The 27,667-nt window shown below is 44.4% G+C and overlaps 3 protein-coding genes across 4 annotated transcripts; 2 read left to right on the top strand and 1 right to left on the bottom strand.

The window, feature by feature from the left end:
• Positions 1-647: 647 nt before the first annotated feature.
• LOC137294913 (uncharacterized) lies at positions 648-2,720 on the top strand. Its single transcript, XM_067826085.1, has 3 exons — positions 648-812; positions 1,407-1,818; positions 2,380-2,720. The coding sequence occupies exons 1-3, from the start codon at positions 648-650 to the stop codon at positions 2,718-2,720; spliced, it is 918 nt and encodes a 305-aa protein (XP_067682186.1).
• Positions 2,721-4,263: 1,543 nt separating this feature from the next.
• Positions 4,264-6,093, bottom strand: LOC137294268 (transient receptor potential cation channel subfamily V member 5-like). Its single transcript, XM_067825276.1, has one exon. The coding sequence runs from the start codon at positions 6,091-6,093 to the stop codon at positions 4,264-4,266; it is 1,830 nt and encodes a 609-aa protein (XP_067681377.1).
• Positions 6,094-10,895: 4,802 nt separating this feature from the next.
• On the top strand, positions 10,896-27,116 carry LOC137295053 (HHIP-like protein 1). 2 transcript variants are annotated; one of them, XM_067826320.1, is made up of 10 exons: positions 10,896-11,018; positions 17,773-18,855; positions 19,665-19,750; positions 21,568-21,746; positions 22,942-23,085; positions 23,222-23,351; positions 24,239-24,378; positions 24,464-24,545; positions 24,925-24,989; positions 25,470-27,116. In XM_067826320.1, the coding sequence occupies exons 2-10, from the start codon at positions 17,860-17,862 to the stop codon at positions 25,631-25,633; spliced, it is 1,986 nt and encodes a 661-aa protein (XP_067682421.1). In that variant the 5' UTR covers positions 10,896-11,018; positions 17,773-17,859; the 3' UTR covers positions 25,634-27,116. The 2 variants fall into 2 exon arrangements, with proteins under 2 accessions (XP_067682421.1, XP_067682422.1); XM_067826321.1 differs by having other exon boundaries at positions 10,907-11,018; positions 17,786-18,855.
• The last annotated feature ends 551 nt before the right edge of the window (positions 27,117-27,667 follow it).

Here is a 27,667-nt window from a genome sequence, read left to right on the forward strand (position 1 = left end):
CATCAGGCCAACTGCCGATATATCGCTGTAGTCATCCACTGAGATAACGCCTTAATCCTGACGATGGTGTTACAGATGTTATCACTACATGTTGCCTGGAGCCATGCCCCTCCCGGTTCCCAGATAGTGACTCCACAGCACAGATAGCCACCGTGTTATCAGTGTCCACCGGCCACCATGGAAGCCGCCTTTGGCAGAGTAATACTGTAGAAAAACCCGTGCAGGCAACTAAGTGTCAGTCTACCAGACGATGGGCAGCCGAACCCGAGGTAAGATTTGTTTCAACTTGAAAATAGTCGGGAATGACAAGTCATTATTATACAACAGCGGCATTACGGCATGCCGTTTTCAAGCGTGAGAATATAGTTTTTCATGCTTTAAAGCGATATACGCTTCTATACCGAAACGTTTCGTAGTGTCTGTTAATGATCAGGGCATCCTTTCACAAAGCACTAAGATGAGCTAAGTCACTAAGGTAACGTTAGTGCAGTGTTAAAGAATTGGAGGTAAGGTTAACCTTAATAAAGGTTGCTTCATGAAAGGGACCCTGTTCTGTACGCCGTGTTTATATTTATCCATTGTCATGTTACATTCAGCACAGGTTGTTAGCGATAAGTTCAATACGTCGTGTTTGTATTTATCCAGTGATGACGTATCTTCCGGGCACTTTTGCTGTGTTTGCGCTTTGCCTTGTTGCGGTCACAGGTCATGGGCGGTTGATGGACCCCCCGCAACGTTCAAGCATGTGGAGGGACGGTTTCAACACCACCGCCAACTACGACGACAACCAACTTAACTGTGGCGGATCGTATGTAAGTGAGGATCTTCCTTATTTGGGACTACATCCGGTAGCCATGTGATTCAGATGATCAGTCGTCATTCAATAGATCTCTTTTCAGGTCTGCGCACAGAGTCGTCCACTCTAACCATACACGCACTCCTTTGATATGAAGCATCTTTTGCATGATTAGATATACATATTATATATCATGCAATTAACTCTTGCTGAAAGTATCTTTGTATGTCTGATATTGTTGCACGTCATGCTTGCTTCTACCAGCATCCTCCGAAGATCGTCCCAGTGAAGATACGGGTTACAGTTGGTCATCCGACGAGGTACCAACCGGATCATGTGGTCAAACCCGATGTTCATAATTTTCATCACGGGATCATCTGGTCCACAAGCACGTGTTTATTTACAGAGGAACAGAAATTAACAACAAACACTCACCATTTCCTATGAATCAATAGGAAATAAATCCCTTCTTTCTCAATAAGGCCCTTCCCGCTCAGTCAACACCTTCCCTATCAACAACGCCGTTCCTACTCGAGGAAGTCCCTCCCACTCAACAATGCGCCCACCTACATCCTCTTGGTTTTCATACTGAGTGCCCCTTTTGTTACAGCACCAATGGTCAGCTAGACTTGGTGGCAAGTGCGGTGCCTGTGGTGACCCTTACGACGCTCAACAACGTAATAACGAACCTGGCGGAAAGTACTACACCGACACCATCGGCCGCGTCTACTATGCAGGTGACAACATCACCATCAATGTGCTCATCACATCCAATCACAGGGGCTATTTTGAATTCAGACTTTGTGACAATGGTCTCTTGGCTGGAGACGCTCTCCTGGAGTGCCTCAACAACACGTTGTTGACCCTTGATCCCAGGGATCCAAAGGGTCAGGCAGTGACCACTGGCGGCCCCGTGGTGCGTTATTATCTCGGAAGTGAAAGCAGAATGTTTTACGTGAAGGCCAGCCTACCAGCGGAAGTGACGTGTGACTTTTGTGTGCTGCAGTGGACGTACGTCACAGGTTTGTATGTCATGTGACCAGTTTTTCATGTGGAACTCATTGGAGTGCTCCGACAATAAAAGCTTGCTTATGTATTTAATGCCGGCTTGCACACAAAGGGAAACATTCCTGCAGAACATTCGCTGGGAACGCTTCGATAGTGATGGTCTAATAGTAGCTATCCCTCTGATACTGACATGTAGGCCTGCCATATCTATGTTTAAATCAACTTAATTTGTACTCTGTGATTCATATTTTACGGATTACGGACGCTGACTGATGCCCTGTCTGGGGACTGTGCTGAAACCACGGACAACTAGCGTGTCCGGACAAGTAATGCTATTAGAACTGTATTGTAGAAACTGAAAAGTTGCCGTTTCTCGGAATTTCGTATTGAAAAGTTGTTTTGTAGATACGTACGTCAGGAATTTCCTTTCCATTATCTCACATTACACAGAACATTAATGTTGTCATAGATTTAGTGTACACTGAAATCAGCGATATTATTTGAGAATACACGTACATCGTTTAGCTGTATCGTTACCATAAAGCTTGCATTTACGGTTTTTGTGTCATTGCCAGGAAATACGTGGGGTACAGACGCTGACGGTACAGGACTAGGCCACGGTCCCCAGGAGCACTTCGTGAACTGCGCCAACATCCGGATCACAACCAACACGTCCTCCAGAACATCAACGCCATCATCTGCATCGACGACAAAGACATCAAGTACAACATCATTATCAACAACAACAACAACAACAACAACAACAACAACAATGTTGCCATCATCTACAACGTCACAACCTGGGAGTGGGTGCCGTGCTGTCGGTGTCTGGAAAACCGTGACGGGCATGAACGCCTGGTGTGCTCTGCTCTGCCCGAAAGGCATGTGCCCCAAAGAACTGTGTCGCTGTAACTGAACACTCGTCCAGCAGGACTTGAACACTCTGCCATGCTGTACAACACATATCCTCTGTTGCAGCTGAACCTAACACTACTCCTAGCTGAATCTGAACACCTCCACTGGCTGAATCTGAACACCTATTGCACCTCTGTCTGAACACCTCCCCTAGCTGAAGCTGAACACCTCGCTTCGCTGAAACTGAACACCTCCTGTAGCTGAATCTAAACACCTCTTGCAGCTGAATTTGAACACACACCCAGCTCAATCTGAACACTCCTCCCCACCCCCTTCCCCTTGCTGAAGTTGAACACCTCCCCTAACTGAATCTGAACATTTTAGCTGTTTTAATCTTAATACCTCTTGCAGTTTTACATGAACATAAAATCTCAGCTAAAGCCGAACACACTCGGTCAGCAGAACCTGGCGAACTCAATTGAACATAGTTGGGCCAAATACCTGTTTCAAGTTGTTGGTGGTAGGGACGGTGGTTGTGTGAGTTTGCTCGTTATGTCGACACTTCTGGTTTGCTCTCCAGGTGGATGCATGGTTTGAAGTCAGTTCTTGGTACTCATTATTTCTGAATCCTCAAACACTTACACAATATTATTTGATATTTCTTTTGACAAAGGTTGTAAGCGGTATTAAATATGCCACAATGTAAATAAAGTATTTTTCTTGTCAGTGTTTAATTTGTGCCGGAGTTACCACCTTTGCCGCAAACACCTCTGCAGCATGCAATTAATGCCGTCTTTCAACAGACATGATGAATTAGTATGTTGGCTGAAACACCGCTTAGAGAAAACTTAGAAATACATGTATAATCAAGGAGTACAGGGATTCGAACTCACAATCGTCGGCTTCTGGCGTACCCAAGGGACTACCCAACTTTACTACCCAGAAATAATCAAAGCTTGTCTTAATATCTTTTGTATGTCTGTCTAAAATTCCTGAACAGCGACCACTGTAAATTCTAGGTGAGGACCGCTGCGGGTGACTAAAGACACAGAAACGACGTAAACCTGAATGTTCATTTATGTGCATGAATTACAAAACAAATACATTAATTACATGTTTGGATTGACACCTTGAGGTAAAGGTGCTCCTCACAACCAACCAAGGATGAGACGTTTATCGACAGCTATATACATATAAATACGCCACTCTGTACCTTTTTCGCCCTTACCATGCAGCAGAGGCCCTCTTCACTCCTGCACAATCCCCTTGAAGTCACCACATTAACCTTTTGGGTACAGTAGGATCTGTGCAAAGGTTATGTTCTTTATTACTTATCGATGTATAAGTATAGTCATGGTAACGCTGTGTCACTAGACACGGACAAGCATTGTCATGGTAACATTACATATTCCTAGCCCCATGTAGGTTTGGTTACCAGAGTGCGTAAAGGCTGGTACCTCCTTTCAGAAGTAGACAGCCAGATGCAATTTCCCCCAGAGTAGAATTCCTATATCCGCTCCAGGTGAGAGCATAAGTCCAATGTATAACACAATACCTTCGCACTTAACGCATATTTCTATCAACTTTGAAACGAAGGATACAAGTTACACCCAGTCAGAAGGTTTCGTCTCCATGGTTAACAAGGATTTCTGAATAATGTCCATCTGTCCCTTGATGCTGTCCAGGGTGTTCCTCATCTCTGCCAACTGTGTGGCGTACCTCGCACCCCGAACATCTATGTTTTCCAGCGTGGCTTCGAGACTTGGCGAGTCCCCTGCCCACTTGCCGTATCGCGCCTCTTCACCTGGTACTTCAATATACCAGACATACTTCTGATCCAGAGATTTGGGGAACATGTTCCCGTACTTGACCACCGTCGTCCCCCATCTAGGGGTCAGCTGTCTCAGAATCCTTTCCGTCTTTATTCCAAATTTGACAGCTTCAAGTTTCCACAGGTTGGAGTGGTGCTTCCGTATCTGTGAGTAGGATGTGTTCATCATGGCGATGAGGAGGTTGACGAGGATAATCGCAGACAGGATGATGTACACGATGTACACGAGTCTGCAGAACACACTCAGCACCAGGTTCTCATTCAGACCTTGTTCTAGCTCGTCAGTAAACATCTCCACGCCTCCCAGCATGGTGTTGAACATCATGAATATAGTGAAGAAGGGGTTCCTGTACATGCTGGTGATGATGGGGGAGCCCATGAAGAGGATGTGCATCGCCATAGAGAACCCAATAAGAATAATGACATACACCAGGATCAGTTTCCTTACGTCTGTGTAGATGATCCTCAACGTGGCCTGGAAGAAGAAGTGTGCAGATTTTATTCCCTTGACCAAGGTGAAGGTCATGAGCCAGCCGTACAGCAGGGTGAATGATATAAGGATGTTCCTGTCAAAGACGTTGTTGGTGCTGGTCCGTGGACTCAGACTGGCGATACTGAGACTAAGTAAGATAATGTAGAGGATGAGGTTATTTATCCTGAAGAAGATCCTCACATAGTAGCTGCTGTCTCGATCTTCATCTGACCGCGTGATCACAGACTTTATGACGTGACTGACCACATATACAGTCAGACAGACCGGCTCAGTGACTCCGATCACAAACACTTCTGTTGGCGTCTCTGGATATGTTGAATTCCGCTGAATCATGGACTCCATGACGTCCCAACACCCGTGACTAAACAATGCCATGTACAGGATATGCAGGAAGGCTATGAATATGTGGATCTTTGTTGAAATTGATATGTAAATATTTGCTATCTCTTTGAATGGCTGCATTTCAAGGACTTCAGTTACTCTTTTCTCTTCTTTGGATTTATTGAGCAAACGCTCAAACCTAGAATCATCCTTATGTGGAATTCCAAAAATGCTATGCAAGAATCCGGTTTGCCCTTTGTGGAGAATCTTAGGACAGATGTGAGAGACCTGGTAACGACACCTCCCACTGGAATCTTTGACATAGGTCACCCCCGACATCTTGAGGAGCTTCTGCAGGACCTCAACAGACACGAGGTCAAAGGCCAAATCCCACACCGACCTCTCGTCTTGCTCGCTAACTTTCACCGTCATGGTGAGGTACTCCATTGCTTTACATTTGTAGATTCTGTAGCTGTCACGGTCGTCCTCGGGAACATCTAACGACTGTTTCCTGCACCACCACGCCACACAACGTGCTTCTATCTCGTCCAACAGCTTCATGTAGACTTCAGTCTGCTCCGGGTGGGTCACGGTAGCTCGGGTTATACAGTGGAGTAGCGTCCCTTGCGTTCCATTCCTCAACTCCAGATTCAGTGACTCGGAGTCCGAGCTTCCTTGGTCAATCAGAGCATATAGGAGTTTCTTCACGTCATTATTGAGATTGAGGATTTTTGCTATGCGAGGTTTATCAACTGGTGCGGTGTTTAATTTCTGTTTGGGCGGTTCCATAGTCTAATGGAATAAACTGAAACACATACATGGTGAATATCAGTAAGAAATGCAACCATCTCGAAAACACATGATTAGTTAGGAATACACAATGCCATTTATGAAGTGGACAAATGTAACACGGTATATTAGAGGGTTTCAAGAGGGGCACACGGTGTCCGGTGTCTGGACTACCATTTGTCGGACTTCATTCTGTGTGGAAGTCGCGATGCCTGAGTGGGTTAGATCGCTGCGTTTGTGTACTGAATCACGGACACGACTCAACTACATTACTAGAATGTGTACTTTCCCGTGAAAGTATAGTCTCAATATAAACATGTGTTACATAATTAGTCGACGAAAATGATTCATTATAATAACCGTACGTAAATACGAGTGTTGTTTTTGTTCTGAAGTAAGAAACAGCATGACAACGTCCTGTATATGATCGAGTGTGGACGAAACATCACGAACATCGATCTACACAGTGGGTTACTATAACATATGTCAGCCAAGTCTGCAAGCGTAAACCACCCGATGCCATCAGTCGCATTTCACCCAAAAAACAAATAAAACAAAAAATAAGACACCCCCACCCCCAAACCCCAAACATTTGTTTTTCTACGACCAGGGAGATTACTGCGTGTGACGTGAATACCGAACACTCATTAGAAAGTGGCCAAATGAAACAAAATTTATACTTGGCACAGCCACTTGGTATAGATGTATAAACTTGTCTCTATTACTTATCTGAATATTTGCATACGATCTGCCAGGTCAGACACTTCTGCAGCAGAAGATACTTCACATAAACAATGTCATTATTTTATCGTAATTTCGCAGTCTTTTATCATTGTCATTGTGTTATGGTAAAATACCACAGTCATTAAACATTGCCGTTGTGCTATCGTAATACTTCAGGAATTAAACAATGTCTTTGCGCTATCGTAATACCTTTGTACTCAAACACTAGCTTCGTGCTATAGTAATACTGCATTAAACAAGGACATTCTGCTATCGTTATATCTCAGTACTTAAAACAATGACATTACGCTATCGTAATACGTCAACAAATAAAGATTGATATTTTGGTATCATATTAATTTACTGCAGTAATTAAACACTGATAGTCTGTTATGTTATTGGCATTGTGCTATTGTAATACCTCAGTAATTCAAAATCAACATTCTGTTATCGTAATACCTAGGTAATTACACATTAAAACTTATTTGAATATTTGCATACGATCTGCCAGGTCAGACACTTTTGCAGCAGAAGATACTTCACATAAACAATGTCATTATTTTATCGTAATTTCGCAGTCTTTTATCATTGTCATTGTGTTATGGTAAAATACCACAGTCATTAAACATTGCCGTTGTGCTATCGTAACACCTCAGTTATTAAACACTGACGTTGTTTTATCGTAATACATAAGCAATTAAACATTGACATGTTGTTATTGTAATACCTCTGCTATTAATTATTGATATTGTGTTATCGTGCAACCTCAGTAATTAAACAGACATTGTGTTATCATAATACCTGAATAATTACACATTGACCTTTGCTGCCTTCAAGGAAACCTAAAAAGTGCAACAAATTTTCGCTTACCTTGCTGGCCGACAGCATCACGCTCGGTGTATGGTGAGACTGACCCACTTATGGAGAATGGAAAGATGTTTAGTTGGCGGCCGCATGTTGCCGTCCACACGTCGTTACTGTTGCCGCCCTTTGTATGTTGAGAATAGGCGTGATCGCTGCATAGAGCTCTGCAGCTTTATATACGAGTTATTGGTGTTTCACTTGTGCTGGGACAATAAATAGAGGAATTAGTTCAGCAAGGCAGTGCATTCATCTGTTTGGGAAGTGGGGTTTAGGTTGGGAATCGATATCATTGCACTCACGCAAGCACGTGTATGCGCGTGTGACTGTGTGTACTAAACGTAGTGACGTACAACGGAGGCAGACGTTCTGTCCACTATACAACTGAGGCAGCGCTCTGGCAGACGTTCTGTCCACTATACAACTGAGGCAGTGCTCTGACAGAGGTTCTGTGCACCTGGCAGATGTCCTGTCCACTATACAACTGAGGCAGCGCTCTGGCAGACGCTCTGTCCACTATACAACGGAGGCAGCGCTCTGGCAGACGTTTTGATCTTTATGCAACGGAGGCAGTGCTCTGGCAGACGATCTATCCACTATACAACGGAGGCAGTGCTCTGGCAGACGCTTTATCCACTATACAACGGAGGCATTGCTCTGGCAGACGTTTTGACCTCTATGCAACGGAGGCAGTGCTCTGGCAGACGCTCTATCCACTATACAACGGAGGCAGTGCTCTGGCAGACGCTCTATCCACTATACAACGGAGGCAGTGCTCTGGCAGACGCTCTATCCACTATACAACGGAGGCAGTGCTCTGGCAGACGCTCTATCCACTATACAACGGAGGCAGTGCTCTGGTAGACGCTCTATCCACTATACAACGGAGACAGTGCTCTGGCAGACGTTTTGACCTCTATGCAACGGAGGCAGTGCTCTGGCAGACGCTCTATCCACTATACAACGGAGGCATTGCTCTGGCAGACGTTTTGACCTCTATGCAACGGAGGCAGTGCTCTGGCAGACGCTCTAACCACTATACAACGGAGGCAGTGCTCTGGCAGACGTTTTGACCTCTATGCAACGGAGGCAGTGTTCTGGCAGACGCTCTATCCACTATACAACGGAGGCATTGCTCTGGCAGACGCTCTATCCACTATACAACGGAGGCAATGCTCTGGCAGACGCTCTATCCACTATACAACGGAGGCAGTGCTCTGGCAGACGCTCTATCCACTATACAACGGAGGCATTGCTCTGGCAGACGCTCTACCCTCTATACAACTGAGGCAGTGCTCTGGCAGACGTTCTGTCCAACATGCAAGGGAGGCAGTGCTCTGGCAGAGGTTCTGTGCACCTGGCAGATGTTCTGTCCACTATACAACTGAGGCAGTGCTCTGGCAGACGTTCTGTCCACTATACAACTGAGGCAGCGCTCTGGCAGACGTTTTGATCTCTATGCAACGGAGGCAGTGCTCTGGCAGACGCTCTATCCACTATACAACGGAGGCAGTGCTCTGGCAGACGCTCTATCCACTATACAACGGAGGCAGTGCTCTGGCAGACGCTCTATCCACCATACAACGGAGGCAGTGCTCTGGCAGACGCTCTATCCACTATACAACGGAGGCAGCGCTCTGGCAGACGCTCTATCCACTATACAACGGAGGCAGTGCTCTGGCAGACGCTCTATCCACTATACAACGGAGGCAGTGCTCTTGCAGACTTTCTGTCCAACATGCAAGGAAGTCATTGCTCTGGCAGACGCTTTATCCACTATACAACGGAGGCAGTGCTCTGGCAGACGCTCTTTCCACTATACAACGGAGGCAGTGGTCTGGCAGACGCTTTATCCACTATACAACGGAGGCATTGCTCTGGCAGACGTTTTGACCTCTATGCAACGGAGGCAGTGCTCTGGCAGACGCTCTATCCACTATACAACGGAGGCAGTGCTCTTGCAGACTTTCTGTCCAACATGCAAGGGAGGCAGTGCTCTGGCAGACGCTCTATCCACTATACAACGGAGGCAGTGCTCTGGCAGACGCTCTTTCCACTATACAACGGAGGCAGTGGCCTGGCAGACGCTTTGACCTCTATGCAACGGAGGCAGTGCTCTGGCAGACGCTCTATCCACTATACAACTGAGGCAGTGCTCTGGCAGACGCTCTATCCACTATACAACGGAGGCAGTGCTCTGGCAGACGCTCTATCCACTATACAACGGAGGCAGTGCTCTGGCAGACGCTCTATCCACTATACAACGGAGGCAGTGTTCTGGCAGACCCTCTATCCACTATACAACGGAGGCAGTGCTCTGGTAGACGCTCTATCCACTATACTACAGTCCAACGATTATTTTCCTTTCCTTTCCTTTCCTGTACATTATTTTCCTGTCGACCTCACGTATTCCGAGTATTCACAAATCCCATTTTGTACAATTCTTCTGGAAACAGACTGGTTACAATTTAATAAAAATTAAAGATTAAAGGCAATTAACTAGAATGATCCCCGAAAGTTGATTACTGCTATTATTTTTGCTGTTATTTTGGCAGGTCTACCAGAATAGAGTTTGTATTATATGTTTTCCTGTTCTCAGTATCTCTTAAAACATGCAAACAGTAAATGAATGTATGCCTTATACTCTTGAAGCATCGGCTGATCTATATCTGTCATTTAACATACTGATAATGACCTGTTTTTGTGTCATTACTCATCTCCTGTGGGGGCCAGGGCATGGTTGGTTTTGTTGACGTCACACAGCGAAGCAGACGACAAAGCAACTACAGGAACTGCGTACACGAAAGGGGATGACGGGAAGTGATATCAACGATGAAGGTCGGAAAAACATGACGCTACCAAGAGACGTGAAATAAAAACGTCCTCACATTCATCGTATTCCATGCGCTGATCGGTAAAGTTTAAGCTTGATCCCCCCCCTCCCCCTTCTCTCTGTCTATCTATCTCTCTCTCTCTGTACACACACACACACACACACACACACACACACACACACACACACACACATGCATATACAGTTATATCCATAGGCATGTAGGTAGTCGTGGGAATATATCACATCCATACAAAATGTCTAAAATTTATCTCATTTACAAAATTTCGTCTCGACAATCAAGACGAAGAGATTCGTACCAACACGCTTACATAACGGCTAACATCAACCAAGCTGGTAATAGAGTTAGCTCCCTTTGCAGGTGTATTTGCGAGTTTGTTGACAGCGGAGCGGGAGCGAGAGCAGCTGCCATACGCGGTTTTGTTTCGTAACGCACATCTGGGCCGCGAGCCGGGAGATGGGGACCATTTGACGGTGTCTGGAGCAGGTAAGTGTCAACACGGAGATGTAGTCACAGATGGGGACGGTGTGGATGTTGAGGATGATGGTCAGTGTCGTACACTACTAATGGGTTAACATACTCGGAGCTAGTCGGGCAAGGGTTCCGCTACGGTGATTGTCGACACAGAGTGGAGCGGCGGGGTACTTGTTTGCATCCGATGATCGTGCATTTTATGTACCAATATTTCCATGTCTATAAGTAGAAATAATCTGCAGAAGTAGAAATCATATCCTGAAATAATTCATGTCAGTGGCAGCAGAATACAGTTGCCATTCCCCACCTTACATTCTTAAACAGCAGAGATGTGACTCGGAACAAGTATTATCAATGTACAGTTAACTAGTACGTTCATACACACTCTTGACACATATCTGTTTAAGCCGTTTCACAACAGAGGTTAAGAATAATTTCTTCATCTTCTTGTAACAAAGCTTAGTCCTGTATACAGAACACTTCACCAGACGTGTCTAGTGGAGCGAGTCGGTATATGGTACTTGCTGACAGTAGTCACGCTTCAGTGAGATTTCTCAGTACAGAGTGTCAACAGCCCTGAGGCACATCATTCAACACTTCTTGTGTGTAAATAATTGTTTGTATTGTGTTGTGCTTGAACGTAAACCGGTCAGACGACCAAACTTGAAGTTAGTAATAGAGGCAATGCTATTATAAGTAAATGTGAGTAACTATTATTATACGACGCTGGATGGTGCAGAAGTAATGAGAGGCTATATTTGTGGCCCTTGTACTCGGGCAATCCCACGAGGAGCCTACAACTAATGTTTAAGTCCTCCTCGAGACGAGGTTGCAGAATAAACAGCTTCCTGTGTCAGCGAGAGGAGCTCAACGTCCTCCGCAAGGGACGTGCTTTTTTCGAACATCATCATCATCAGTGCGTGCATTATATGTGAACAGAGACCGTGTAAAATACCCTTTATTATGTGGTCTCTAGTCTGAAGATATTTTTCTTTCATGTCGGTTATCTTTAAGGATGTTGTCAGTAGGTGAGCAAGGAGATCTCATGTGACCGTGGTTTTATTGCCTCTCTCCCAGCATGGTTCGAGATCATTCACCATCAGCAGATGTTCGCGTCGTTAGCTTGAAGCAGTACCACATGGAATACATAACACACGTGATCTCTGATCAAGAAATTCTGTTTGGGGGCAATTAAGTAATATTAGTAAAGGGTGTCGTGACTGAAGCGGGTATAATTTATGTCTGAGTGTTACCAAGCTTGTTTGCTTGGCTATGAGTATCAAACACCAGGAGGCATCGAGGCCTTCTGTAAGTCTCAGTTCAGACACCCCATCTCGGTGGGACGCCATTCCGTTAGATCTTTGACAGTGCCATTAGATCCAGATGAACATTGCTCGCCTATCTCAGTTTACTAGGCAAAATTACTCTTTCCAGACTGCGCAAATATGTTGTATGGTTTCCACAGATTACTCGACAAATTGTCGATTAAAATATGGTATGTCAGTTTGGTAAGGGATTTGTGAAATATAATTTCATGTGTCAATGTGAAAATGTAAAGTATCTCAAAACTCGTTCATCTGAATTGTAAACCCCATGTCCCGACCATTTTCTGCACTGTCTGCCTACAGACTGTCCACCTGATCCGCCAGTATCTGTCTTATCCTGGTAACAACCTCTGTGTGGAGATAAGAACTAATTACTCGTCACATTGTTGGGAGGCTGAAACAACAACTGATACCCTAACTCGTGCATTTAGGGCAGGTTAAATAACACCATAGTTTGAACTATTGTTTCACGAGGCAGAATGTTACCACGCCCCTGATATTTTGTTGACACCCAATGTCGTATTGAGAAAGAGAGCTTCGACTGTGACTGGGTTCCTGGATGACTGAGTATATGGGTTTGTGTGTGTGTGATCAGAGACCATATCTCTTTGTGTGGTCCCAGATTTAATTGAATGAAGCGTCTTGAAACCATAAGCCTGTTATTTAATACAAAGACAGCTTTGAAGTCTGACACCTTTGAAGACATTTGTTGGAGCGTGTGAATGCGGACACTTACCTAACGACAATTGTCACGTTGAAGCAGTTGCTGTGAAAACTAGGAACAGTCAGACAACTGCGTTCATGTTTAGCCAACACTACCTACACTGGGCGTATAGTTCATTTTTTGTATAACACCAAGTTACCCTACACTACCTACACTGGACGGATAGTTCATGTTTTGTAGAACACCAAGTTAGCCTACACTACCTACACTGGGCGTTCTTATTATATTTCTTATTCTTTTGTAGAACACCACATTCGGCGTTTAGTTCAACGTTCAAATCATGACTGTATAGTTTCGAGAAATGCCAGGAACACGTGTGTATGTACTCTGTTGATGTAATTCAGAATGGAATACTTGTAGCATCTACAGTGTGTCATGATGTCTTCTGTGACTCACTCAGATGACCTTGCGGGAACTACAGCCACAACGACCTTGACCTTCACGTTTGACATACGCTGAAGACTGGACACTGTTCCTAACAACTGACATTTTCCCATATTCTCCGAGTCTCCCTCACAATCTATGAACTGCACTATTTTCCCTACCGCCTAGTCCTTCCAGCAATGTGAAAGCCACATGAAATCATAATTAATGCACTAAGGTTAATTTAACTCCCATACTTTAACATTGCACTTAGGTTACCTTATATTAGACTTAAGGAGTTAAGGCTAACCGTAGTAAAGGTTGCTTTGTGAAAGGAGCCCCAGGTTCTGAATCCCCCATCTCACTGGGAGCTCTTTTCAGTTTGAGTGGGATTATTTGTTACCAGAGACGGTATAATAGATTATATGGTCTCTCATTGGTCGTTACGTAGTCTATTATATGGTCTCTCACTGGTCGTTACGTAGTCTATTATATGGTCTCTCACTGGTCGTTACGTAGTCTATTATATGGTCTCCCATCGGTCGTTACGTAGTCTATTATAATGTCTCTCATTGGTCGTTACGTAGTCTATTATATTGTCTCTCATTGGTCGTTACGTAGTCTATTATAATGTCTCCCATTGGTCGTTACGTAGTCTATTATATTGTCTCTCATTGGTCGTTACGTAGTCTATTATAAGGTCTCTCACTGGTCGTTACGTAGTCTATTATATGGTCTCTCACTGGTCGTTACGTAGTCTATTATATGGTCTCCCATCGGTCGTTACGTAGTCTATTATAATGTCTCTCATTGGTCGTTACGTAGTCTATTATATTGTCTCTCATTGGTCGTTACGTAGTCTATTATAATGTCTCCCATTGGTCGTTACGTAGTCTATTATAATGTCTCCCATTGGTCGTTACGTAGTCTATTATAATGTCTCTCATTGGTCGTTACGTAGTCTATTATAAGGTCTCCCATTGGTCGTTACGTAGTCTATTATAATGTCTCCAATCGTCGTTTCGTAGTCTTTTATGATGTCTCTCATTGGTCGTTACGTAGTCTATTATAAGGTCTCTCATTGGTCGTTACGTAGTCTATTATAATGTCTCCCATTGGTCGTTATGTAGTCTATTATAATGTCTCTCATTGGTCGTTACGAAGTCTATTATAATGTCTCCCATTGATCGTTTCGTAGTCTTTTATGATGTCTCCCATTGGTCGTTACGTAGTCTATTATAATGTCTCTCATTGGTCGTTTCGTATTCTATTATAATGTCTCTCATTGGTCGTTACGAAGTCTATTATAATGTCTCTCATTGGTCGTTACGAAGTCTATTATAATGTCTCTCATTGGTCGTTTCGTAGTCTTTTATGATGTCTCCCATTGGTCGTTACGTAGTCTATTATAATGTCTCTCATTGGTCGTTTCGTAGTCTTTTATAATGTCTCTCATTGGTCGTTACATAGTCTATTATAATGTCTCCCATTGGTCGTTAAGTAGTCTATTATAAGGTCTCTCAGTGGTCGTTATGTACTCTATTATAATGTCTCCCATTGGTCGTTACATAGTCTATTATAATGTCTCCCATTGGTCGTTACGTAGTCTAGTATAATGTCTCTCATTGGTCGTTATGTAGTCTATTATATGGTCTCCCATTGGTCGTTACGTAGTCTATTATAATGTCTCTCATTGGTCGTTATGTAGTCTATAATATGGTCTCCCATTGGTCGTTTCGTAGTCTTTTATGATGTCTCCCATTGGTCGTTACGTAGTCTATTATAATGTCTATCATTGGTCGTTTCGTAGTCTATTATAATGTCTCTCATTGGTCGTTACATAGTCTATTATAATGTCTCCCATTGGTCGTTACGTAGTCTATTATAATGTCTCTCATTGGTGGTTTCGTAGTCTTTTATAATGTCTCCCATTGGTCGTTACATAGTCTATTATAATGTCTCCCATTGGTCGTTACGTAGTCTATTATAAGGTCTCTCACTGGTCGTTATGTAGTCTATTATATGGTCTTTCATTGGTCGTTACATAGTCTATTATAATGTCTCCCACTGGTCGTTACGTAGTCTCTTATAAGGTCTCCCATTGGTCGTTACGTAGTCTATTATATGATCTCCCATTGGTCGTTTCGTAGTCTATTATATTGTCTCTCATTGGTCGTTACTTAGTCAATTATAATGTCTCTCATTGGTCGTTACGTAGTCTATTATAATGTCTCTCATTGGTCGTTACGTAGTCAATTATAATGTCTCTCATTGGTCGTTACGTAGTCTATTATATGATCTCCCATTGGTCGTTTCGTAGTCTATTATATTGTCTCTCATTGGTCGTTACTTAGTCAATTATAATGTCTCTCATTGGTCGTTACGTAGTCTGTTATATGGTCTCCCATTGGTCGTTACGTAGTCTATTAGATGGTCCCCCATTGGTCGTTACGTAGTCTATTATAATGTCTCTCATTGGTCGTTACGTAGTCAATTATAATGTCTCTCATTGGTCGTTACGTAGTCTATTATATAGTCTCCCATTGGTCGTTTCGTAGTCTATTATATTGTCTCTCATTGGTCGTTACTTAGTCAATTATAATGTCTCTCATTGGTCGTTACGTAGTCTATTAGATGGTCTCCCATTGGTCGTTACGTAGTCTATTATAATGTCTCTCATTGGTCGTTACGTAGTACTATCAAATTACATATGTTCAGATACTGAACTTCAGTGTTATGGTCGCCGGACAACATGCCTAAGTAGTATGTGTAAGTAGCACATAGCAATATGATTTGCGGATTTGAATGGTTAGTGGATGAGTGAATATGTTTCTACGCCGCTCAAAAATATTTCAACCCTATGACCTTGGACAGTGAGGCTGCCCTCCTTCCCTGAACGTGTCACATCGTCATCTGAAGCAACATACACATGCATATGTGTTTTGCATTTTGGTTTGTGTTTAGTGCGTGGTAGGAGGAGCCGGCTAAGACTCATTTTTGGCAACCTCTTTCTGTCGTAACATTCGACTAACCGCTGTGGTTGGTGCATGTTAGTGTGTGCGGAGAACAATGTCCCTGAATCTCAGGATTTCCTGTCTCAACGCTGTAACCTATCAGTAGAATATCGGAGTGCGAAGTTAGACACCGGCAAACCCCCACCCCCACCCCCTTCAAAAAAAAAAAAAAAAAAAAGGAAAAAACTTAACATGTGTTCGTGTCTGCAAAGTGTGCGTGTCGCTGTTGCGTGAAAACGTTTGGTCAATTACGAAATCTCGGAGCAATCGACGGATATGAGGCGGGCATGTTGCGGGCAAGTTGTAGTCTTAGCTTTTCTGCTGACATGATATTCTGAGCATATGTCGGTTTATACTTGATACATTCCTGGCACCTTCTTGACCGTCAGTTAGAGTCAAGACACGGGAGGGGGACCGCAAGTCATGCATCCTCCCTGATCAATAAACGGCTGACCGGAAACTGCTTGATCGTCCGTCAGTCTTCTTCATATCATGATAGGATGAAGTTTCCACACGCGGGACAAAAGTTTGGTTATTGGTTTTTACTGTATGTATTTTAGAGTTGACAGCATATTTAGATTGAGTGTGAGTTCAGTGGTAGGGGGAGCACAGTGCACCTGCTATTGATTACCAGCTATGGACTCCTCTCTTATCCTTCCTACCCAAATTACAAAGTCCAACGTGTACCGGGAAGATGAAATCAGGTCGCCTTGTTCGGGGGAAACATCGTTTCAAGACACTAACCTTATGTTGCTTATCTTCCCGACCCGAGACGAGGACTTCGCGGGGAGCGCTGGTATCATCTAGTTTGTATCATTCAGTTATATTTTCTGACACGCCATAAACTGGCCCCTTAAGACCTCCAAAAAGGTATTTTCTTAGATTTTTTAGATGGACAGAAACCGTCTAGTGTCTGGAAGATAGATTTGACCATACTCCTACTGTTCAGGATCGGATATGCAGAAATATATATATTTTCAGTTTCATGGGTACCAGGAATGTTAATGTTTCCTCAATTCCCACGATTTGGTGGCCAGAAATGCTCCAAAGCTCGCACAGATCTCATGTTCGATTACCACAGTGTTAGCAGTCGTTACCCAGTGATGTGAATTTACTGAAACACCCGTCTATATTTAGATGAATGTACTTGATGAACCTTTGCACATCAGCTGTTGGAAAATGTTTTCCTAATCCTACTTTGAAATGTGACAAGAGGTATTTTTTGCGTGTGGGTGTGTGGATTAGTAGAGAGTAGGTAATGTACAGTAGGTCAGTTTAAAACATTCCATGTCTTTTAGATCAATCCAAACATTCCATGTCTGTTTGACTGATTCCACTAGTGATCTGTTCCAGCGGAAGGTACGGGGAAATACTCTCACCAAGACCCACGTGGTGTTACTTGGCACTTCATATCTCACGTCACCAACATGGTCGAGATGGGCGACACAATACCTCTACTAGTCCTCTTCACCACGTGTCTCATCACAGTGTCGCCTCACCCTCAGTGCCTGGACTACCGACCCCCCTTTCAGGCGGGGGGCAACAACAACTTCTGTCCCCAGTACACTGACTTCGGATGTTGCACGGAGGCTGATCATGACGCCTTGCGACAGCGCCGGGACAACATACAGAGACGGCTGGGTGACCGATGGAGCACTTGCGGACACTACGTGGAAGAGTTGTTGTGCCAATACTGCTCCCCATACGCTGCCCATATCTACGACGCAGAGGCTACCCAGAATCCCCGGAAGTTTCCAGGTCTGTGTCGACCTTACTGTAACACCTTCTACAACACATGTAAAGAGGTTGTGCCATATATAGACTCTGAACTTGCCAGGTCGCCATCCTTCAGCACGAGACAGGGGTTCTGCCAGGCCGTGGCCATTCCCTCGGACATAGACTACTGCTACCCGGACCTCCTGACCAACCCGCTTTTTACTGACCAAATCAACAACACCCAGGTCAACACGGAGGGGTGTCTGTGTCTAGAGCAACACCTCCATGGCATGAGGAACCCCATCGTCGCACGACATGCCGGGGACGGATCTGGAAGGCTGTTTGTTGGTGAGCAGCTGGGATTTGTTCATATCTACTTTCCCCGGAACAAGACAGGACTTCCAACTCCATTCCTTGATATCACTAACAAGGTCAAGGTCAGTGCTCGTCGAGGAGATGAACGAGGATTCTTTTCAATTGCATTCCATCCGAACTTCGCCGACAACGGCAGATTCTTCGTGTACTACTCGACACATCTTCAGGACCATGACGACTTGAACTTCTACGGCGGAGATATTCCTATTGACCATAAGATCCGCATCAGCGAGATCCACGTGTCACAAGACGACCCAAACAGAGCTGACCTTGACACGGAGAGAATTCTTTTGGAGGTCTTGGAGCCTTACTGGAACCACAACGGAGGCGAGGTAAGAGTTGATTTAGCCGTAGTGAGCCCAGGAGGCCGCTACTAGGACGAATGCCAGACAAGAGTATTTCAAAAACATTTTGGTTGAAAAACACATTTGAGATAAGTCTTAAATAGTTCAACTTAGATAGTGCAATGTGACAGCAAGAAACATTCTACTTCACATGTGCCTGCCACTTACACCACTTGTCGTATAACACGTTGGCTACATTCTGAACAACTCTTGAGATATGAGGTATCCTTCTCGAGTAGTAGCTTCCATTCCTTCATACATAAACCCGTGAAGGTCCGCAGTAGAATAAGTCTTCAGCAACCAATGCTTGCCATGAAAGGCGACTTATTCGGACTATACTTGTCGTAAGAGGCGACTAACGGGATCGTGTGGTCAGGCTCGCTGGCATGGTTAACACCTCATCGGTTCCCAGTTGCGCAGATCGATGCTCATGCTGTTGATCACTGGCTTGTCTGGCCCAGACTCGATTATGTACAGACCTCCCGCATATGGCTGAAATATTGCTGAATGTGGCATAAAACTAAACTCACTCACTCACTCACTCACTTACTCCTTCATACGTGTAGAGCCCGGAAACGTGGAGAGGAAGTAATTGTTAGTATACCACTATTCTAAGTGGCGCTCTGTAGCTTGGACCAAGCTATAGTCTCGCCATAGGAAATAAATAATAAAAATAGTACAACTCAAGTCTAGATGATTGAACAAGTGTACAATGCCTCAATTCACAGTTGTTATTCGCCGCCTTGGGATACGTTTTATTTAACGAGTCATACCACGTCTCCGTTTGTATTCTGCAGTTGCTGTTCGGAGATGATCGCTACTTGTATCTGTTTGTTGGGGACGGCGGGGCAGCGGCAGACCCTCACGGCTTCGCCCAGAACAAGTAATTATAAATATCAGCTGCATTGTTACTACATTCATTCATCCACACGTGTGTTCACCTCTCCACATTCATACATCATGCTGTGTAGATCCGCGCTGGCATATTAGCCTTCAGTATCCCAGGCTTGTCGTGAGAGGCGAATAACGGAATCGGGTGGCCGGAGGTTGTGACACGTGTGTAGGAAGGCAAGGACGCCATTCACTGGCTGACTGTTTGAAACACACTGTCTGCACGATGGATGGGGCGCCAAGGAATGGCCAGCGGTGTGACACACACATTGTGTAGGATGGGGGTAAACTGTGACACTGTGGATCCCTGTATTGATCAGATTGTGAGTGCGGTATCGCCACATCAGCAGAATCATCAAAACTGGAAAATTATTGTATGCCGACGTATCTCAAATGCCATACATTGTTCCGTGTTCGTTCCTGACATACGTTTGCTCTGCAACCTACTGGATACAGATGTGGAAATGTTACAGTCAAATTGTGAATATGAAACGAAATTTCCTGATATGACTGAACTATATTGATAGGCTGACCCGCTTAGTCATTTCACGAAAGAGAATGACTGATTTCAGAATCTGTCTTTAACAGATACATGCCCCAGGCAACGCGGTCACGATCCCACCTTGATGAAAGACAGACCAGTTTATTTAAAAAAAACCCATTATTTGTCATGATAAACAGAAAATACATAACTTATGTCACGGATATTGTTTCACGAGTATTGATCGACCAAGATCTGGCTAGTTGCCCGATGCCACGATGGTGCTGGAATATGGCTGACGGCTACGTACTACACCACACGTGACAGTGACAGTGTTCCACACAACAAAACAGTAGTGTAAACAGCAACTAGCTGAATTAATATGTCCAGTATGGAAAACACGGACGATTGTTGCAGTATTAGCATCTGCAATCTGGGCCTGTAATACTGATATTGTAACTCAGTGTATTACAACAGTTAGCCGAGTAATGATCAGTATCGGGCGACCATCTCAGCACCCCACAGAGACCCAGCCGTGTGTTGTCAATACAGCTGTTGTATCGCCGTGGTGTCCATGTTTAAACGACCAGTCCCAAGAATTTTGATTGTTTGTGGAATTCATATACAGTGTCATGTTGCCGTCCGCCAACGTGAGCAACATCTGCAACGACACCATCTACACAAACTTGTCATCACTGTCGTGACAACACTGTAGGGAATATTTTTTTTCTTGATGATTAATTTGAGAATTGTTTGAAATTTCTGTCATGTTACGGCACCGCTTCTGAATATCACTGTAAACACGTGTGTCAAGCATTGAGAGATGTCCGTACCACGAAGGCATTCAGCCTCTGAGGCGCAAGAAGGTCAATAGTCATACCAATTATCCTGCCAGTTACCCATTTTACTGATGGGTACAAAGGGCATTTTTGGACAAACTAACATACCTAAAGTGAGAACACTTGTGGTCACGAATTGTGGGACAGGAGAGAAGTCCAAGAATGTCTCCGGAGTCGAGCTTGCAACATGGTGATACATGCACCGACTGGTTGCTTGACTTCAATTGGTGTCTGGGCTCTATGCTACAGACCAGAGACCACCACTAGATGGATAGAATCTCCTGAGGCTACCTTAACCGACTCTGATGTGTATGATGGAGACAACAGGCAGTTTTCGCACTTGACAGAGTAGCCAGAGTAGCCAGAGTAGCCGAGTGGCAATAGTGTCAGACTTGGTTAATCTTGGCTGCCTGTGACTGACAAGCACTTCAAAGATGTAAATATATTATATGAATTAGTGGAGTGTTCTATGAGCTCCTTTTTGTACAGATCGGTACACCTGGGGAAGATACTACGCCTAGATGTGGACACTCCTAACCCCAGCATGCCCTACTCCATTCCCCCCGACAACCCCTTCATCAACGAGGACGACACCCTCCCGGAGATCTACGCTTACGGCGTCCGGAACATATGGAGATGCGGCAAGGATCGGGGTGACCGACAAACTGGTAGGGATTCGACAACATACTATTGAAGCCTGTTCCCCTTACTGACCCAAGTACACACCTTTAATGTAGGTCGTCCCCTACTGACAGAAAATACTCACTCTCAATGTAACTCCTCCTTTGTTGACCTAGATACACGTACGTGCCTCTCTTTGCTGACCCATGTACACACTTCCAATGTAGACTCTTCCCTTGCTGACGTAAATAAGTAAATACAGATACTTACTACAGACTTAGCATAGCCCTTCCCCACACACTCCGTACACTACCCCTTACTGACGTAAATACACACACTTACTATAGCCCCTCCCCTTACTGACTTAAATACACACACTTGCTATAGCCCCTCCCCTTACTGACGTAAATACACACTCTTACAATAGCCCCTCCCCTTACTGACGTAAATACACACACTTACAATAGCCCCTCGCCTTACTTACGTAAATACACACTCTTACAATAGCCCCTCCCCTTACTGACGTAAATACACACACTTACAATAGCCCCTCGCCTTACTGACGTAAATGCCCACACTTACAATAGCCCCTCCCCTCACTGGCGTAAATACACACGCTTACTATGGCCCCTCCCCTTACCCCTCCCACACACTTGCTATAGCCCCTCCCTTGCTGACGTAAATACACATACTTACTATAGACACCCCCCCCCCTTACTAACATAGTTACACATACTTACATACTTACTATTGTCCCTCCTCTTACACACACACTCCTCTTACACACACTGGACACTTTAATCCCTCCCCATACTGATGTAAATACACACACTTACTATAGTCGCTCAATTTACATAACCACACGCGCGCGCACACACATGCTTTAGGACCTTCCCTTACTGACATATATACACACACTCCCTCCAACCTCCCACATAATCATTCCCCTTCTAACTAAATACACACACTTACTATTGCCCCTCCCCTCACACACGCGCACGCATCCTGACGTAAATACACACTAAATGTTACCACTGTATTTACTGACATTATTACACACTTACTGTAGCCTTTCCCTTACTCAGGTTAATACACACTGAATATTGCCCCTCCACTTATGGGCGTAAATACACACACTTACTATATCACCTCCTTTCACTGATGTAAATACACAGAGTTAATATAGCCCCTCCCCTTACAGACATAAATGCACTCAAATTTATACCGCCCTTCCCTCTTCAGGAGAAGGCAGAGGTCGGATATTGTGTGGTGACGTGGGCCAATCAGCTTGGGAGGAAATAGATCTGGTGAAAAAGGGAGCTAACTACGGCTGGAATTCGCGAGAAGGATTCCAGTGTTTTGATGAAAACACATGCGGAAACATAGGTAAATCCAACAATAACCAGTTCGAGAATCGGCTGTAATCAAGCGATTATCTGTACATTACTGAGAAAGTGTAGTGGGGTTTGAATCTTTATGATTGTGTGCAGAGCATGACTCTAACAAATGTCCAATCTTTCAGGTCCAGAAGAACTGCCAGTATTTGCCTATCCCCACCGTGTGGGCAAGTCTGTGACGGGTGGTGTCTTCTACCGAGGATGTGAGAGCCCCAACCTGAATGGCATGTACTTTTACGCCGACTACATGTTCGGGTAGGTGGTGTCTTCCTTCATAATCACCCTACCACCTAGGCTGGGCATCAGGGAAACCCGTCAGTATGGACTTAAGTCCATGATACAACACTGAAAGTCTTCCATCTCAGGGATATATTGATGGCAACTCGATTCACAGGGTACTTCCTTCCAGCATTGACTGTTCTGTGTATTGGGGTTCAGCATTGACTGTGCGTGGTATTGGGGTTCAGCATTGACTGTACAGTGTGTTGGGGGTCAGCTTCGTCTGTACAGGATACTGGGGTTCAACATTGACTGTAAGGGGTATTGGGTCTCACCATTGACTGTAGGAGGTACTAGGGGTTCAGCATTGGCTGTAGGTGGTATTGGGGATCAGCACTGACTCTTGGGGTATTGGAATTTAGCATTGGCTGTAGGGGGTATTGGGGTTCTTCATTAAATGTAGGGGTATTGGGGATCAGCACTGACTGTTAGGGTATTGGGGTTTAGCATTGATTGTAGGGGGTATTGGGGTTCTACTTTGACTGTACAGGGGACTGGGGTTCAGCATTGGCTCCATGTGGTATTTGGGTTTAGCATTGACTATGTGGTATGTGGTTCAGCATTGACTATGGGGTTATTGGGTTTCAGTGTTGCCTGTAGTGGACACTGCGTATTTGACTGTAAGAGGTATTGGGTATTATTGAACATTAGTGTGGGTGATAGGTGGGTATTGAATTGCGGATTAATTATATAACCACTGGTATGTTTTAGACACGTTTGGCATTCTGAAGGACATTCTTAACCGGGTTAAGGGTACTGAATGTCAACAGTGAACTGGGTAATGCAAGCTGTAAACTATGATGACAGATAATATGACGATAATCACCAACACAAAGTAGTGACCGCGTTATTTGTTTTGTCAGGCAGCTGTTCGCTTTGACGAAGAACGCGTCCGGCGAATGGCACAACAAAGAAATATTCATGTGCGAGCCTGACATCTGTCTCAACGGTTTGATTGGTCACTACGAACGTTACGTCATTTCCTTTGGCGAGGATGAAGAAGGTGAGAACGTTTCTGGTTGGTCAATAATATGAACATTCAACTCAAACTGTGAAGTCTCATAAATATCGATATGTTCCTATTTCAGGAGAAATATATTTACTCTCGACTGGAACTGAGTCTGCGGCAGGAACCGGTGGTAAAGTGTACAAGCTGGTAGATCCAACACGGTAAGGAGGGTGGTGAGATGTTAACTCGGACTCGGTAAGGATTTGCTTTGACTGATGTTAAACGCCACAGTCAGCAATATTCCAGCTATATGGCGGCAGTCTGTAAATAATAGAGTCTAAACCTAACAATCCAATGATCAACAGCATGATCATCAATCTACTCATTTTGGATACAATGACATGTGACACGTCACCAATCCCGACCACAAGATGCCGTTTGTTGACTCTTACGACAAGCCTGGGTTACTGATGACCGGTGCCATCCTGGATGGGTAGTGATATATACAAGCTGACATGGTAAAGAATTACAGAGTCATGTTGGCACGTTTGCTCGTTTACAGCAAGGTGGACACACGTTATTAGTTCTACATTGTTCCAGACGCGGCGACCCCAGTGAGTGCCAGCACGCCACCCAGGGAACACGTGTCAACAACCAGGGGGATCGTAAGTACAGGGAATCGCGTTTCATTTCTTGCAAACATGTCTCTCTTTTTATGTCCACAACCCCGTCCCTCTGCTATCAAACGCGCCTCTCTCTATATGCCTAAACCCATCCTTTCCCCGGCTGTCAAATCCGTCTGTCTTTCTATACACTTCGCATCGCATTCGTTTCCTGTCAAGTTCATGTTTTACGGCCATATTTGAGTGTCTGAATTCGGATTAGAGGGAGCTTATACCCAACCGCGGACTGTTATGCTGTATTTCACTGGGGACACTAGGGAGTCATGTGTAACGTATGTTATATTTCTGATTACTCTTTGTATTTATAGTGATATGTATTTGATGAACTGGGTGGATGTCCTAACACTGGGCATCTTCTACATTTCTACCAACTACCCTGCCATCTTGAGCTGTTGCACCTCATGGTTCATTATGTATCATCCAGCTGGAAGCGCCATGTGGGAATTTCCATGTTTGTTTCAGGTACTTACCCTCCGCTTTACACATCAAGTACACCCAGTCTCCTCTCGACAAGGGGCGCTACCTCCCCAACAGCGAACCGGGCTCCCTCCATCAATGTGGTCAACATCCGGACATGCGCCATGGCTACTACACTCATGTGTGTGCTGAGATCGCTCAGGCACTGATTATGACTGTGACATCATTGCGATGTCATAGAGAATGTAATTCTGTATTCGCCGTCATGACCTCTTGACCACAACGAGGCCCCTACTGAGTATACAGATGTTACTGTTACAGAGGACATTTATGAGTGATTGGGACGTACAACAATCAGCTGTATAACATATTCTGTCAGTCACACGAGGCTGTGTCTCGGTTGTGTTCGTATGTTTGAAATCCATCGATGAGAGGAACATGAAAATGTTGTGGGTGTTCTTAAATCAGGTATCAGTTCCACAAAACCAGTTTAGTACCAGCAGATCTGTGATGGTCCTGTCGACGTGACTGTCACACAATGTGCAAGAGCAAAGAGGTGCTAGATCCCCCTGTGGTCACTACATTGGTGTCTAGTATGTATTGTACAGAAATTATTCACAATCAAAATATGGCTACAGCATAATGCTTCTTGCTACAACGACGTCAGTGATGAAGTTCCACATGTATGGGTGTACAGTCACTACAAGCGGAGGATGGTGAGATGGCTACAGGCTGATATGTGGCCGTGAGTGACCACTCGGGGGCAGCCATGTATGTACTGTTTAACTTCACAGTTAGTGCATGTTAATTATCGGAAGTTTAGGAGCATAAAGAATGTTTTTATCCTCCACAATGCGTTTGTCGAGGATATTAAAATGGGCTCGGTCCGTCCGTCCGTGCGTACACAATTGTCTTTTCCTGAGCAGAACACTAAAACCGTTCAATGTTTCTTCCGCAAACATGGCGTATAGATAGATCTGGTTGTCTCCTTGTGCCTTTTGGTAGTTTTGGATATCTTAACAAAGTACTTTTGGCGTTTCCATGGCAAGTTTGACTGAAATTGGTGGTAGTGCTCCAGAACTTAAAAACTGTTCACTGGTTCATCACCAAATTTTAAATATGGGTAAGTCTAGTGATGAACTTGTGCCTTTTGGTAGTTTCAAATTTCTGAATAAGATTTTGGTTTTTCTTGTGTGTTTCTATGGCAACCATGAGGGCTTCATTTGAAATTCTCGGTAGTTCTCTTTGTTAGATCAGAACTTTCAAAGCTTTCAGTGCTCTCCTTCCACACCAAAACATATAACATAATCATAGGTCACAGACATATTCGTAAAGAATATTTTGCCATTGCGGGGGATATTTGATGACTTTGTCTTCTTGTTATTTTGTATATACCAGTTATACTAAAACTATTCAGTGGTGAGACAGATGTACCATATACCCCATGTCGGATGTTTGTAAATACGGGTAAGCGTCCCAACTCGAGGCGCTTTATCATGCTCATGTGTTGCTCAACGAGTGTGTGTGGCAGTGCATGCGGCAGTGTACTCTGGGTGCTGCCTGTCCACTGTCTGCCATCTGGACTTTTATGGCATCGCACACCTCGTCTGCCTTACGAACAATTCTTGTTTGTGTGTCCAAACCAAGAGGTCAATGGAGCCTATTTTGTATGTCAATAAATTGTTTGGTGAATACTGTTGTCCTTTACTTTAAACCTTCACTTTTTTTTACTCTTACATCCTTGTACTGAAGCTGGGGCTCCGTCTACAGCTTTATACTGAGGCTGATACTCTGTTTACGGCTTTATACTGAAGCTGGCACTCCGTGTACACCCTTTACTGAAGCTGGAGCTCCGTCTACCGTCTTGACATAACCTCGTACATAACTCCCTGTAATGACTCCTATATATAATCCCGTACATACCTCCTGTACAAAACCCTGTACAAAACTCTTGTACATAAGTCCTGTACATAACCCCGTGCGTAACTCCCGTACATAACTCTTGTAAATGACACCTGTACATAACCCCGTACATAACTCCTGTAAATGACTCCAGGATATAACCCTGCACACGCACCCTGCACAAAAGTGTCAACGTGAAATGGCCAATGGCTCATGAATGCTCATTACTACGTATGTGTTACTTATATAGGTATCGGCTGAGTATGGTCATTTGTGGCCTTTGTTCCACCTCTGGAAGTGATGCTGGACGCACGTGTGTTAAATATGTAATACTGACCATC

This window comes from Haliotis asinina, chromosome 8 (assembly GCF_037392515.1).
Source record: "Haliotis asinina isolate JCU_RB_2024 chromosome 8, JCU_Hal_asi_v2, whole genome shotgun sequence".
Taxonomy (NCBI): domain Eukaryota; kingdom Metazoa; phylum Mollusca; class Gastropoda; order Lepetellida; family Haliotidae; genus Haliotis; species Haliotis asinina.